At 38.4% G+C, this 14,035-nt stretch overlaps 1 protein-coding gene across 4 annotated transcripts in view; it reads right to left on the bottom strand.

The window, feature by feature from the left end:
* Positions 1-937: 937 nt before the first annotated feature.
* XYLT (beta-1,2-xylosyltransferase) overlaps positions 938-14,035 on the bottom strand; it is a 43,706-nt gene continuing 30,608 nt past the window's right edge. For all 4 annotated transcript variants that reach the window (XM_077365715.1, XM_077365716.1, XM_077365730.1 and 1 more), the window contains one exon: positions 938-2,257. In XM_077365715.1, the coding sequence (XP_077221830.1) occupies positions 1,535-2,257 (723 nt within the window). In that variant the 3' untranslated portion in view covers positions 938-1,534. The remainder of the gene's footprint in view (positions 2,258-14,035) is intronic.

The raw sequence follows: 14,035 nt of genomic DNA, 5'->3' as shown, positions 1-14,035 counted from the left end.
CGCTCTGACAAAATTGTAGATGTCAATCCCTAAAGTTTATGGCGAAAAGTTCCTTGTTGAGTATCGCTATTGGTCTCGAGGGTTTGCTATAGGATATAGCTCTATCCAAATGTGACTCTAAACTAGAATCACTATGAGATAGACTAAGACCCTAGAACGGGCCGACAGACAAATAGATGCCCCGGTCTGGAAGAACAACTTTATACTCTCTTGTTCACAAGTTGATATTTATTTAATCTGGCTCGGTTGCGCGATCCAATCGTTGCACACACTCTTCTTGCTTAGAGTCCACTACCTAGATGACCGAGCTAAGTCACCTCACGATACGTACATATAGGCAAGACTGGTGCTAGTTGTTTACAAAAAGAGATGTCCAATCTATTTTCCAACTATGAACTATTAAGGCTTGCATAGAACTGAAATGCAATATCTCCTTGCTCCCTTGGATCTATGAATCCTTTGAGCATGGCATTTCTACTATGCTACCTAAGGACGAACATGTGTCAATAAACAAACACATCACACACATTCATTAATATAATTATCTATTCATGTCATGAAATAAATCTTTATTGATTAATAAATGTAATTCTACTGGCTTTTCATAGCATATACTCCAATAAGCCCGACCTCCGTCCTCTAATTTTATTTGATTTCCTTTGGGTTATTGCATTTTTTTTGCTTGGCCCAAGGTGAACCCGAACCAACCAGACTCGATTTCAGGTTAGATGGGTTTGGTTAGGGTTGAGAGATTTAGAGGCGGGTTGGGTTAGGGTTGACCATCTCAGCCCGAGGCTTGGTTGGATTGGGTTAAGGTTGAGGTAATGCTATCTCGGGTTGGGTTAGGGTTGGCCTCAACCAGATCCAAACCGACCCGAGTTGCAACCCTAGTTATCCAGCAAACTCAAAATCCAGCTGCTGTTCTTGTTCCAGCAAAAGTTAAAATGATTAAATAAATAATAATACAATAATTAGTGGGTATGGGTTACAGATAACATACTCAGCTGGAATAGATAAGAAGACTAATTGCCAATCTTGCACGTCTTTCTGATTATGTTTCTTCTAACTGAGGAATTATCACTACTACTCAAAATGATACATTTGGGCCGTGGTTCTTCACTCCAGATCCATTGTGTTGGTTATTTCTTGCAATGTTAAAGACTTTAATCAAATAATTAATGGATGACATTCTTCAGAGGGACAATCCTCAGAGCATCAGAAAGTCCTAGCTTCTTGTATCTTATACCACTGAAATCTACTAATAGTATCAAAATGGTTTTGAAGCTAGAACCATCAACAATAGGAACATTGGCCCGCAAAGGAGATTGAACCCTCAGATCCTGCTAAAACTTACGTTTTTTTTTGTTGCCCAAAGGATTTCATGGCAAATGCTTTTCAAATGAGCAAAAGATTTCTACTGTCTTGCTACATCAACTTTAAATATTGCCGGTGAAAAGGGGCCGCAAAAGAACCCCAAAGCAGAGTATTACCAAAGCTCGCAAATATCCACTAGAATCCAAAAGGCAGACAATTTTCAGCATCCAAGAGTTCTCAAAATGCTGCTAACCATGTCAATAACTTCAGAAGGGTTAGCAGAAGAACCATGAAGATTAATGGCATTATATTCTAACCCTTTCCATTTAGCAATCAAAGCAAAATGTGGGCGCCTGTATTGACTGCTGATTATTTCAAGAATAATTGTCTTTGGTCTTGCAGAAATTATGTGAGTGAGACCTGCGCCATGAGCCCCTATGATAATTGAAGCATCTTGAATAGCGTGGATTTGCTCCTTCATGGACATATGAGCAAACAATCCGTTGACAAGTTTTATTTTGCATTCCAAATGATTACTAACCCAACTCTTTAGAGAATCATACACCTCTTGTTCATTACTTAGCCTTGACTCCACTTTACCAGCATGGCGCGGGTGAGCTAAATAATCTTCACGGCGCACAAAAAGGATATTGTGACCTGAGACCGGCTTTATCACCCTGCCTTTGTTCAGTGGAAGATGGAAAGCTGCTTTGAGCATTTCTCCGAACTCTGATAATCGAGCAGTCTTCCGGTTATCTGGATTCTCCCACAGTTCATGTGCTGGGGCTCCCTGACAGTTTATGGTCTCTGTCAGCCCCTTAAACAAAGCTGTCTCATACCCCAGAGGCGATAAAATTACATGGCGAAAACAAACTGGACCAGTGAAGTTCTTAGCATATCTCAGGCTTGAAAACATAGCACGCCATGTTTCTTCCAACTGAGTCTGCAGAATCCGTAGAAGAAAAATTAGGCCAAAAAAAGTTGCATAACTTAGTTTGCATCTTTAACTAGTTTGCTGTAGCAAGGGGAAAAGTCGGCTGCGTTGGGATAAGGTTACATTGTTTATACAAGATGATCCAGAGAAAAGGAAATAGTTAGTAATTGAAAGTCAAACAAAAGAAACGTGATGTAAAACAAATCTACGATTGATGCAATGATACAAATATTGGAGAAATTATATGGTGGCCGACTGTGCACCAACAAGGGTGGGAAGCCCCCACCCTTGATATTCGATCCAACAACAGCACCCTAAAAGGTCAAAAAAGGGGTCTGCTGTTAGATCAAATATCAAGGATGGGCTTTCCGCCCTTGTTGGTGCACGGACAGTCACCATATAAAATCTCCAAATATCGATTCACTAATATCAAATCATGTAAAACAAATCTACAATTGACGCAGTGATAGCAAATGATGCAAAGCAAATTGATGCAGAGATATTAAATGATGTAAAAAAATCTACGGTTGACGTTCTAATACCAAATTATGATGCAACTTCTAACAGAAATAAAATATAAGAGTCAATGGATAAGTCTTGATTACAGATATCAACAAGATACCTCAAATCTAAAATCAATTTAAATTACTATAAAAGCTTTCAAGGAAATGATATACTCACCTCCTTTACTTCCCTGGGCCACGCCCTTGTAGTATAGTAAGTGTAGTCATAAATACATTAGAGGGGATAACCCTGGGAAGAAAAGGAGGCACAAATATATCACTTCTCAAATTTCAGCAACTAAGCTTCAATTGATAATCAGTGCAAATAAAATGAAATTTTGCAGCATAAAATATATCAAAGTGACGTTTGGAGGGGCATGTTAAGAGTATGATGGGATGCTATGAGTGATCCACGGTCTTCAATTACATTTTTTTCATCATAGCTAGTGTGACTCATTCCTTTACTTCCTTTTTTTTATATTCTTTTCAATTTTATCTTGTGATTATGTCTATAATTCTTGTGCAAGTTTTGTGAAGACGGAAATCTATATGGCATTTAATCAATTTGACCTCTGAATTGTTGCCCCAACAAGATTTTAGATTGAGATGTGTTTTTCAAATAAGGAAAGAGTAGAGGAAAGAGGAATATTGTTAGCCCAAGGGTTCAACAAGTACTCCCATTGAAATGTTTTGATGATTAACAAACTCAATTTGACATAAAAAGATTTTATATACTAATGATTTCCATTGGCTAAGTTATTGTGTTCATAGCTTTAGTACATTCAAGATTGCACAACAAATGGCAAAATTATTCAAGCTCAAGGTGAGAACAAAGACATGAAGAAAGAATCATCATCAATGGCAAATCAAAGCTAAGACAAGACCAACACAAAGGCAAGACAAGGTCATTCAAGAACAAGGTTGAATTCAAGCTCTACAAGGATGGAAATCAACTCAAAAGCTCAAGCAAGGCTCAAATATCAAAGGAGTTGATTGAAGACAAGTCAAAGCCTCTACAAAGTGCCAACAAAAGTGAAGACCAAGCTAATTTAGAATGTATATGGTCAATCATGTATAGCCTAGGTCAAAGGCACAAAAGGGAGTTAAAATCAGCCTAAATCGAACTTAAATGGTTAGTGAATGTTCATAGTGGTGTCCTCACATATTTGGACCCTCATGACATTCCATTTCTCATGATTAAAGTAAGTTCCAAAAGCCCAAAGAAAAAACAGCAACAAAAACTGGAAAATATGTTGTTTGTAGGCTTCTCGGAACTCCGAGAATTATTCTCGGAGCTCCGAGAAAGGTTCCAGGTTCAAATTTTAAACCTGCAACGGTCCACTCGGAGCTACACTGAGAAGACCGTTGGGGAGTCAAAAAGAGGCATATTTGACTCTCCTCTATATATATGAACCTTGGGAGCTTTGGGAACACACTTAAGAAGTTTACCTAACATTCTAAGAGCATTCAAAGACATTTATTCTTTCTCCTTAAGATTTTCACTCTCCCTCTCTCTCTTGTGCCTTTACCTTAGATTATCCTTGAGAGACCATAGGCTTTTCATTTGTTCATCTTTTTCTTGTGAGAGTGAGTGTACTTTACATGTAATCAGCATATATAAAGGCAAGCAAGCTACACCTTCATTTCTTCTTTGTATTTGGCAACAAAGGGCACCGTAGAAGACCCTTGGAGCGCGAAGCTCGGTTTGTACGGGGCGGAAGGAATGCCGTATTTAAGTTCTTTGGAGAAGATAGTGGAATCCTCAAGGAGAGCAAGTTGAGAAGAGTGGAGTAGGTCTTGGATTAAGACCGAACCACTATAAAAATCCTTGTGTCTACCATCTTGTCTCTTCTCTTCTTCTCTTGTGGTAAGCTTTTTACTCTTGCATTTGAATCTTTATTTTAGTTTTCTAAACAAACTAAAACTAGTGCAAACCAAAGTTTTTAAATCCGTAAAATTTGATAAGAAACCCAATTCACCTCCCTCTTGGGTTGCTAACTGGAATTTCAAATATAGATGACACCAAACCTCTCTCATGGAGAGGTAGGAAATGTCATCATTATCTGAAAAGCAACCAATGATCGAGGCAAAGAACTCTCTGCAATAGGAGAGTCAACAACCGAGAAATGCTTGTGATAGATTCCGCAGCGCCAGTGTTGTCATATCCATTTCATTCCGCCCGAAATGAGTGACATTTCATTTTGTTTCGAAAAACAAGTGGTTAGCTTCGTGCAGTGATTTTGGCCGGACAATCGGCTCAGCAGACAGATCGTGCCGCTAGAAATGAAAAAGGGTGCCAGCTTTCTGCAAAGCAGGGGCGGCTTGCAGCAGTTTTGGGAGAATTCCGGCATGCATCAGTTTTGGGAGCAATTCCGGCGTGCTTGCTCAATGGGGAATCTGTTGGTGGTGCTAGCGAAAGAAGGGCAGTCTGTTGTCTTTGGGGTGTGGCTGCTTATGGCGGGTCTGTGTGCAGATGTTGTTTGGGTGCATTAAAGGGAGGGAGGCCGGCTACCTAGAACAAGCAGGCTGCCGGATCTGCTTCGACTGCTGGCAATCAGTCAAACGGTTGGCGATCTTCTACAGGAGCAAAGAGGATGGCTACCATTCAAAAAAAAAAAGAGGCTGGCCAATGAGGAAAATAAGGACGGAAGGGTCACTAACCAAGCGTTGCGGGAACTGTCGTGATTGGCTCGGGTTGTGGCTCGAAGGAAACAACGATCAGTCCTCTGAGATGCGGCTGGGATTTGCTGCAATGGCCAAGAATGATGCATTGAAGAGTCCTCTGTGTAGATCTCTCCACTGGATGTGGTGGACACCTAGAGAGAGAGAGAGAGAGAGAGATGGAGGACTTCTTTTTCTCTACAATTCTTTATTGAAGATGAAGTATAGGCTAGCAAAGTGGCTTGGCAATGGTGGTTTTGGGGGTTTGCGGAGGGTTGAAATGGTGGTAGTGGTGGTTTTGGACGGATGAGATTGTAGGTGCATATTTAAGGCTAGAGAGAGAGATGGTTCATTGCTACCTGGAAATGGAGGTTGTCTAGATGGCACCCTCTTTTGAATTTCTTTGATAGCTTGAGCCTTGGAAATAGTTATAAACATATGGATGCGAAAAGCATTATGGATGAATGGTTTTGACACGCTCAAGCACCTTATGATTGGTTGCTCTTGGGCATCTCACAACTGATTTTTAACAAGTAACTTGGAGTAGAACTCCATGTTTTGAGCAACTATCTTCGAACCTTGAGTAAGTCATTGGAGTCAACCATTTAATTTTTTCCAATAATTGGAGGGTAGGAATCATCCTCCCATTAATCTTTTCATCTCATCCCTAGTAATTGCGGATTGAAACAATTGAGCGTTTTAAATTTCCACCGATTGCAACCATACCATCAAACAAACTCCAAGTCTAAAAGCAAACCAACAACACCCTTTTATGTAATAACACTTTCTTGTAATTAAGAACCTCCTCCACTGTGGTTACCCAATCAAGATACTCCATAGCTTCTAATCCTCCACCGTATTCGAGAATTTTGACCTTAATTCCTTGTTCCTCATCAATTATTTTCTATTGAAAATTGATTCAGAGGCTGGAATTGTTGATGATAGGGATACCAATTAGTTGGAACTTGATACCTAAGGTTTACTACTTATTCAACTCAACTCAAGTTGGTCCACAAATGTTCCAACGCACTGAAAGTTAGATATATCTCTTGACTACACATGAATAATAGTAACATTACATTGTGCAAATTGCTGTCTCATCTCCTACTTCTCTCGATCATTATTCTCCCTTTGTTGTCTAATCAACTCCCTTTGTTGAATTAAATCCCTAAGAGTGTGTTCGATTGCTGCACTTCCATGGGAAAGGAAAAGAAGAGACAATGACATGGCAAAAAAAAAGGAAAAGACAAGAAAAAACTTTCCAAAAATAAAAGGAAAAGAAAAGGAAATGGAAATGGAAAATAAATAAAAAACGGTTGTTTTATTGTCAAGAAAAGGAAAAGAGAATCCAAGCCCAAAAAGTTGTTAAAATGGAAAATTAATAAAAAAAAAGGGAGGGTGATGGGGGGGGGGGGGGGGGGGGGGGGGCGTTTTGTTGTCAAGAACAGGAAAAGAATCCAAGCCCAAAAAGTTTGTTGTTTTCCTTTTCCAATGCCCAAAATCATCTCCTCACAACAGAATTTTGAAAGTAAGAAGATGGGCCCAACTTTCCCTCCACGTCAACCAACTTTCCCTCCACGTCATTTTCTCATGCCACTAAAGTGGCTCAACAAAACATCTGGATTTCTGTCTCTTACATAAAAGCGCTACATCCCAATGGAATCCATTAGAAAGTGCAGCAACCGAACGTCAAGGTTTTAAATTTCGGTTTCGGGTGACACGGAAACGGAAACATTTCGGTTTCGATGGAAATTTTGGTAGAAACTTGTAAAATCACAGGAACATATGGAAACATATGCAAAAGCTCTCGTCATTGCGGGGTCTGGGGAGGGCTAGATGTACGCAGCCTTACCCTTGCTTTGCAGAGAGGTTGTTTCCGTGACTCGAACCCAAATGATGAAATATTTTAATCATTTAGGAGGCTGTTTCCGTCATTGCGGGGTATGGAAACATATGCAAATGATGAAATATTTTAATCTTTAAAAAAAAATTGATGAAATTTTAAGATGAAACTATGAAAAATACTAGAATAACCATAAATACATACTTAGAAACCATTACATAAGCAACAAATTCATCCACAATGGCTTAACCATATCGAACAACCAGTGACATGAGTTGTCGCACATGTCTTCAATAGTAAATATCACATAGAATTACGCGGTATTATTGGTCCCATGCCGATCTGACATACCATGCCTAAGATACAGTTACTTTACTTTGCAGTTCAATGATTTTGCTTACTAAATTTTACTCTCCACATTAATGAAATGAAATAATAACATCGTTCAATTTTTGACATTCTAGCCATTTCGGTTGAATTTTAGGAATTTCGGTTAAATTTTAGGAATTTCAGCTGAATTTCAAAAAATTCAGTCAAAATTTTGGGGAAATAATGACGTAAAAGGAAATCATGAAGATTTCATTTCGGTGGGGATGGAAATGGAAACATTTAGGTCGTTTCGGGGAAATTTTGAGAAAATTTAAAACCATGCCAAACAATGCCTAAATTCTTCAAGATTCTTGCTTGCTTGCACATCTTCGCTAGAAGAGGACTAAGGCTTTTTTAGGAGACATCTTAGCTCTGATACCAAATGATGTAAAACTAATCAATGATTGATGCTATGATAACAAATGATATAAAAGAAATCTACAATTGATGCTTTGATACCAATTTATGTTACGACTTATAATAGAAGTAAAATTCAAGAGTCGAAGGCTACCTCTGATGCTATGATACCAAATGATATAAAAGAAATCAACAATTGACGCTTTGATACCGATTTATGGTACAACTTATAACAAACATAAAATTCAAGAGTCGATGGCTACTTCTTAATTACAGATATTAATCAACCTATGTCACAAATATCGTTCTCAGGAATTTCTTACCAAGGGAAAATCTTAGGATACATAAAAAAATTTATATTTTTTCGAGTTCAAAAAGGCATCTTAGCTCGGATGGATGGATTTCAAATTCACATACCATCAAAATACCGCTAAATTGCGTTTCGATTCACTTACCTCAGACCAAAGCCCCAAGATACAAAACCCTCTCCTCCTCCCCTTTCCCTTCACATGCCTGCCAATTCATGTCACCTCCACTAAACCTCCTCACATGATCAACCAAGACGGATGGATGGGTCCATCCATCAAAGTCCATCGCAACAAGCCAAAAAGCACCAACATCCTGTGATCAGAAACCATTTATGTTCTATTTTTTATTGCCCACGGGTTGTTCGAGCTCAAGGTGTTGTGCAAGTTCAAAGAAAAACAAAGGAACTGAGAGGGGGTAAGCTTTTCAATTTATAGTTTGTACGACATTTGGCTGTATTTCCGAAGAAATAGGGGACCAAGAGATTGGAGTGGAGGAGGAGAAGTTGTAAGCCCAACGGTTCACACCTTGGCAATCTTCTATGTTTTGATGATTCCAAACACAAGTTGATTTGTGTTGTTGTTGCTAATGTGCTTGATGTTTTAGTGCATGTAAATGAAGATCATTTAAATCAAACACTCTGGATCAAGGAAGCTTGGATCTAAGGCAAGGAGAATTGAATCTTGGAGCTCAAGTGGACCTTAGAAGATCCAAGAGATGGTGGACTTGAAGACTTGAAGAATGAAGACCTTTGTGAAGACCTTTAGTTCAAGTCAAGTCATTTGATAGATTGTAAAAGTCCATCTCACCTAAGGTTTTAAGAGGAACTCAAATAGGATTTTAAAAACATGATAAATAACTTGGAACAAGCCTTAGAGAACATTACAAAATCAGTGTACAAAACTGGAAATGATCTGTGAGCCATCAGATTGTATTTTAGCTCTCTAGTTCATTACCAGACGTCTAACGTTCGAGCAAAAGTCTGACGCTCTCTGGTCCAATACCAGACATCTGACGTTTGGTCAGACGTCTGACCAAACGTCTGTGCGTGAAAATATGACCTTTGAAGTAGTAACGACTAGTTGCTTTTGGGGCCGAAAATTACAATTTCAACCCATAACGGCTAGTTTTGCTATTTTACTATATATATATATATATATATATATATATAGAGAGAGAGAGAGAGGGTGAGAGAGAGAGAGAGAGAAGAGTTCCTACACCCTAGTGTAGATAACTTATCTACACCCTAGGCTTAAAATATAGTGGGGGCCGCACTGTTTGGGTGATCCAAGGCGTTCATTTGATAGGCCCTCACATATATAGGGTGTGCCCAAAAACAGCTCCTTAGGATCATCCCAACCCTACAAGTTGTGGAGGTAAAATGGACGTGTATAAACCTTCACATATCTGTCCATTTTTTGCCTCCACGGTTTGAATGGTTAGAATGATCTTATCGAGCTGATTTTTTGGACACACCCTATCAATGTGAGGGCCCATCAAATGAATGCTTTGGATCACCCAAACAATGTGGCCCCCACTGTATTTTAAGCTAGTATGTAGATAACTTATCTACACTAGTGTGTAGAAACTCTTTTCTCATATATATATATATATATATATATATATATATATCGGAAAAGTGTTCCTACTCGGTCGGGTTAAAAACAATGGGGGCCCACATTGTTTGGGTGATCCAAACCATTCATTTGAAAGGCCCTTACCTACATAGGGTGCCCACAAAAAATCAGATCCATAGGATCATCATAACCCATCCAAATGTGGAGGGGGAAATGGGAAAAAATGGACAGACACAGTTTGCCCACAAATCTGCCCATTTTTTCCTCCACTGTTGGATGGGTTAGGATAATCCTATGGGGCTGATTTTTTGTGGACACCCTATCTAGGTAAGAACCTTTCAAATGAATGGTTTGGATCACCCAAAAAATGGGGGGCCCCATTGTTTTTAGCCGACCGAGTAGATAAGCTTATCTACTAGACCGAGTAGGAACACTTTCCCATATATATATATGAGTTTGAACACTCATTCAACAAGAGGGAAAACACTCCTAAACCTATTTGAACATCATATTTAGTTGTAAACCCATTTGTGCCTCTTTGAATCCAAAAGTTAGATTGGAAATAGGCTTTTCATTTAACATCTTTTATACTTCATTGTACACCCTTGGGAGGGATTTTTTGTTTCTTTCTTCATACAAATCATTGTATTGGGCGAGTGATGGTGGAGACGCAGAGCCGTCTCCACAGAACGAGTGTTGGAGACGCGGAGATTTCTCCAAATTGTAATTGGGTTGATTCTCCTCCGTTGAGGGAATCAAAGTCAGTGAAGCCATCAAGAGTCGGTGGAGCGGAGTAGGTCCTAGGCTTGGACCGAACCACTTAAAAATCACAGTGCACTCCTATTTCTCTTTATCTATCCTTTTGGTTTGTTCATTATTATTTTTATCTTTTTGTGCTAGATTATTTTTTATTGACATTGTTTTTAGCTTCCGCATTGTTTTTGGCAAAAAGTTTTTAAACCCAATTCACCCCCCCACCCCCCCCCTCGGCTTGCCATCCTACCTGGGATTTCATTAGATATCAGAGCCAAAGGCCCTTAGCAGAGATTTCAAAATCTAAAAGGGAAAAAGATCATCTATTTTTGGCAAACCCATGGATTTTGGCCACTCTATTTGTTATCCTCCATCTTTTGATGATAGTAATTATGATAAACGGAAAAACCATATGAGATCTTTTCTAGAATCATTGGATTTAGATATTTTCGAAATGGTTGATAATGGGTTTTCTTTTTCTAAAAAGGGGGAAAATGATTTGAAATTGCATGATTTAAAAATTAAATCATTGTTTGAGAAGATTTCTAAATGCAAAAATGCTCATGAGATTTGGATCAAACTTGAAAGTATTAACAAAGACCATGATTGTCATTTTGCATTAGTGGATGTAAATGCTTCTCATATACATGATAAAGTTGAGAGTCGTTGTAAAAACTTAAAGTCTTTTGAAATGGAAAAGGATCTCAAAAATTCAATTTCCAACTAGATAGAATCTTTGAAAATGGAAATTGATGATTTATCGCCCAAAAATGATGCTTTGAATCAAATGAACCTTGATTTGATTAGTGTAAATAATGACTTGATTCAAAGATGTAAATCATTTGGAAAAGAAAATGAAAAATTTGGTTTTTAAAATCTAAAATTTACAAGAGAGGAAAAGTTTTGAAAATCGTAAGTCTTCATGTAGCTTTGAGTGTCCTTCTAAGTGTTGTGCAAAATGCAATTTTTGTGGGAAAATTGGACACTTTAAAAATGATTGTGTTTAGAACTTTACCTAAAACTAAGATGGTTTGGATTGAAAAGAGTACTTCAGGTAAAGCTAAACCATTTGGAACCAAATTGGTTTGGGTTCCAAAGGCCCCAACATAGCTCTCTATGCCTTTGCATTAGATTAGGGGCTTAAGCTTTCAATTGAACAACTTTATGATTTTGGTAGTTTGTGCCCAAGGTTCTTCTTTACATTGTTGTATCTCATGCCTTGGCAATGTATCTTTTGATGAATGTCCCCATCTATTCTTTTTGTATCTCATTTAGGGGGAGCTTGAAACTGATTTTATCTTTCAAAACCCCATTTTTGCTTAAACCCTCCTTGTTTTGAATTTTGATTTTAAAAATGGGGAGTTTTGTATTGTTTTATGCCTTGACTAAGGTGGAGTTTTATTTGCATATATTTATCCCTTATGCTTTGAAAACTCTCACCCCTTCTTTTTGTTGATGACAAAAGGGGAAAAGTTTTATGTTTATTGTGCTTACATGTGGCAATCACCTTGTGTGTTGTCGTCATAAAAAAGGGGGAGGTTGTGAGCCCAACAAGTTCACACCTTGGCAATTTACTATGTTTTGATGCTTCTAAAAACACAAGTTGATTTGTGTTGTTTCTAATGTGTTTGATGTTTTAGTGCATGTAAATGAAGATCATTTAAATCAAACAATATGGATCAAGGAAGATTGGAGCTAACGCAAGGAGAATGGAAACTTGGAGCTAAGTGGACCTTACAAAATCAAGGAGAGGTGGACTTGAAGACTTGAAGAATGAAGACCTTTTTTTTTTTTGAAGAATGAAGACCTTTGTGAAGACCTTTAGTTCAAGTCAAGTCATTTGATAGATAGTAAAAGTCCATCTCACCTAAGGTTTTATGAGGCAGTCAAATAGGATTTTAAAAACATGATAAATAACTTGGAACAAGCCTTGGAGAACATTACAAAATCAGTGTGCAAAACTGAAAATTATCTGTGAGCCACCATATTGTATTTTTGCTCTCTGGTTCATTACTAGACGCCTAACATTTGAGCAGAAGTCAGACGCTCTCTGGTCCATTACCAGACATCTGACGTTTGGACAGATGTCTGACCAAACATTTGTGCACGAAAATATGACCGTTGGAGTAGTAACGGCTAGTTGCTTTTGGGCCGACAATTACAGTTTTGCCCCTCAACGGCTAGTTTTGCTATTTCAATATATATATATATATATATATATATATATATATATATAGAGAGAGAGAGAGAGAGAAAACGGTTCCTACACATATGTGTAGATAAGTTATCTACACACTAGCTTAAAATACAGTGGGGGGCACATTATTTGGGTGATCCAAACCATTCATTTTTAAGGCCCTCACATAGATAGGGTGTCCACAAAAAATCAGATCCATAGGATCATCCTAACCATTCGAAGTGTGGAGGCAAAAAATGGACTAATTTGTAAAGGTTTAAAGACATCCATTTTACCTCCACACATCGTAGGGTTGGGGTGATCCTATGGATCTGATTTTTTTTTAGACACCATATCTATGTGAGGGCCTTTAAAATGGATGGCTTGGATCACCCAAATAATGTGGGCCCCCACTGTATTTTAAGCTAGTGTGTAGAGAACTCTCTACACATGTGTAGGAACCGTTTTCTCATATATATATATATATATATATATATATATATATATATATATATATGAGGAAACTGTTGGTGAGCTTAAGCGCACCAAACTTATGGTGCGCTTAAGCTCCCCAATCACATGGGGGCCCACTTTTCTGTGGTGATCCAAACCATTCATTTGCAAGGCCTTATGATAGATAGGGGGTGTACCAAAAATCAGCTCCATAGGATCATCCTAACCCCTCCATTTGTGGAGGACAAAAAATGGGCAAATTTGTGTCTGTCCATTTTTTTCCTTCCCAAATGGAGGGGTTAGGATGATCCTATGGAACTGATTTTTGGTACACCCCCCATCTATGTAAGGAACTTTCAAATGAATGCTTTCGATCATCCTAACAAAGTGGGCCCTCATGTGATTGGGCGCTTAAGCTCACCATAAGTTTGGTGAGCTTAAGCGCACCAACAGTTTCCTCTATATATATAAGTTTGAACACTCATTTAACAAGAGGGAAAACACTCCTAAACCTATTTGAACTCATATTGAGTTTGTAAACCCATTTGTGCCTCTTTGAATCCAAAAGTGAGATTGGACATAGGCTTTTCATTGTACATCTTCTATACTTCATTGTACACCCATGTGAGGGATTTTTTGTTTCTTTCTTCATACAAATCACTGTATTGGGCAAGTGTTGGTGGAGACGCAGAGCCATCTCCACAGAGCGAGTGTTGGAGACGTGGAGCTTTCTCTAGATTGTAATTGTGTTGATTCTCCTCCATTAAGGGAATCGAAATTAGTGAAGCC

Source organism: Tasmannia lanceolata, unplaced genomic scaffold, assembly GCF_043159265.1.
Source record: "Tasmannia lanceolata isolate RefF3 unplaced genomic scaffold, GAP_Taslan_0.1 ptg000003l, whole genome shotgun sequence".
In the NCBI taxonomy this organism is placed as follows: domain Eukaryota; kingdom Viridiplantae; phylum Streptophyta; class Magnoliopsida; order Canellales; family Winteraceae; genus Tasmannia; species Tasmannia lanceolata.
Note: the sequence above shows the minus strand (reverse complement) of the source record. Positions and strands in the feature narration are given on the sequence as shown.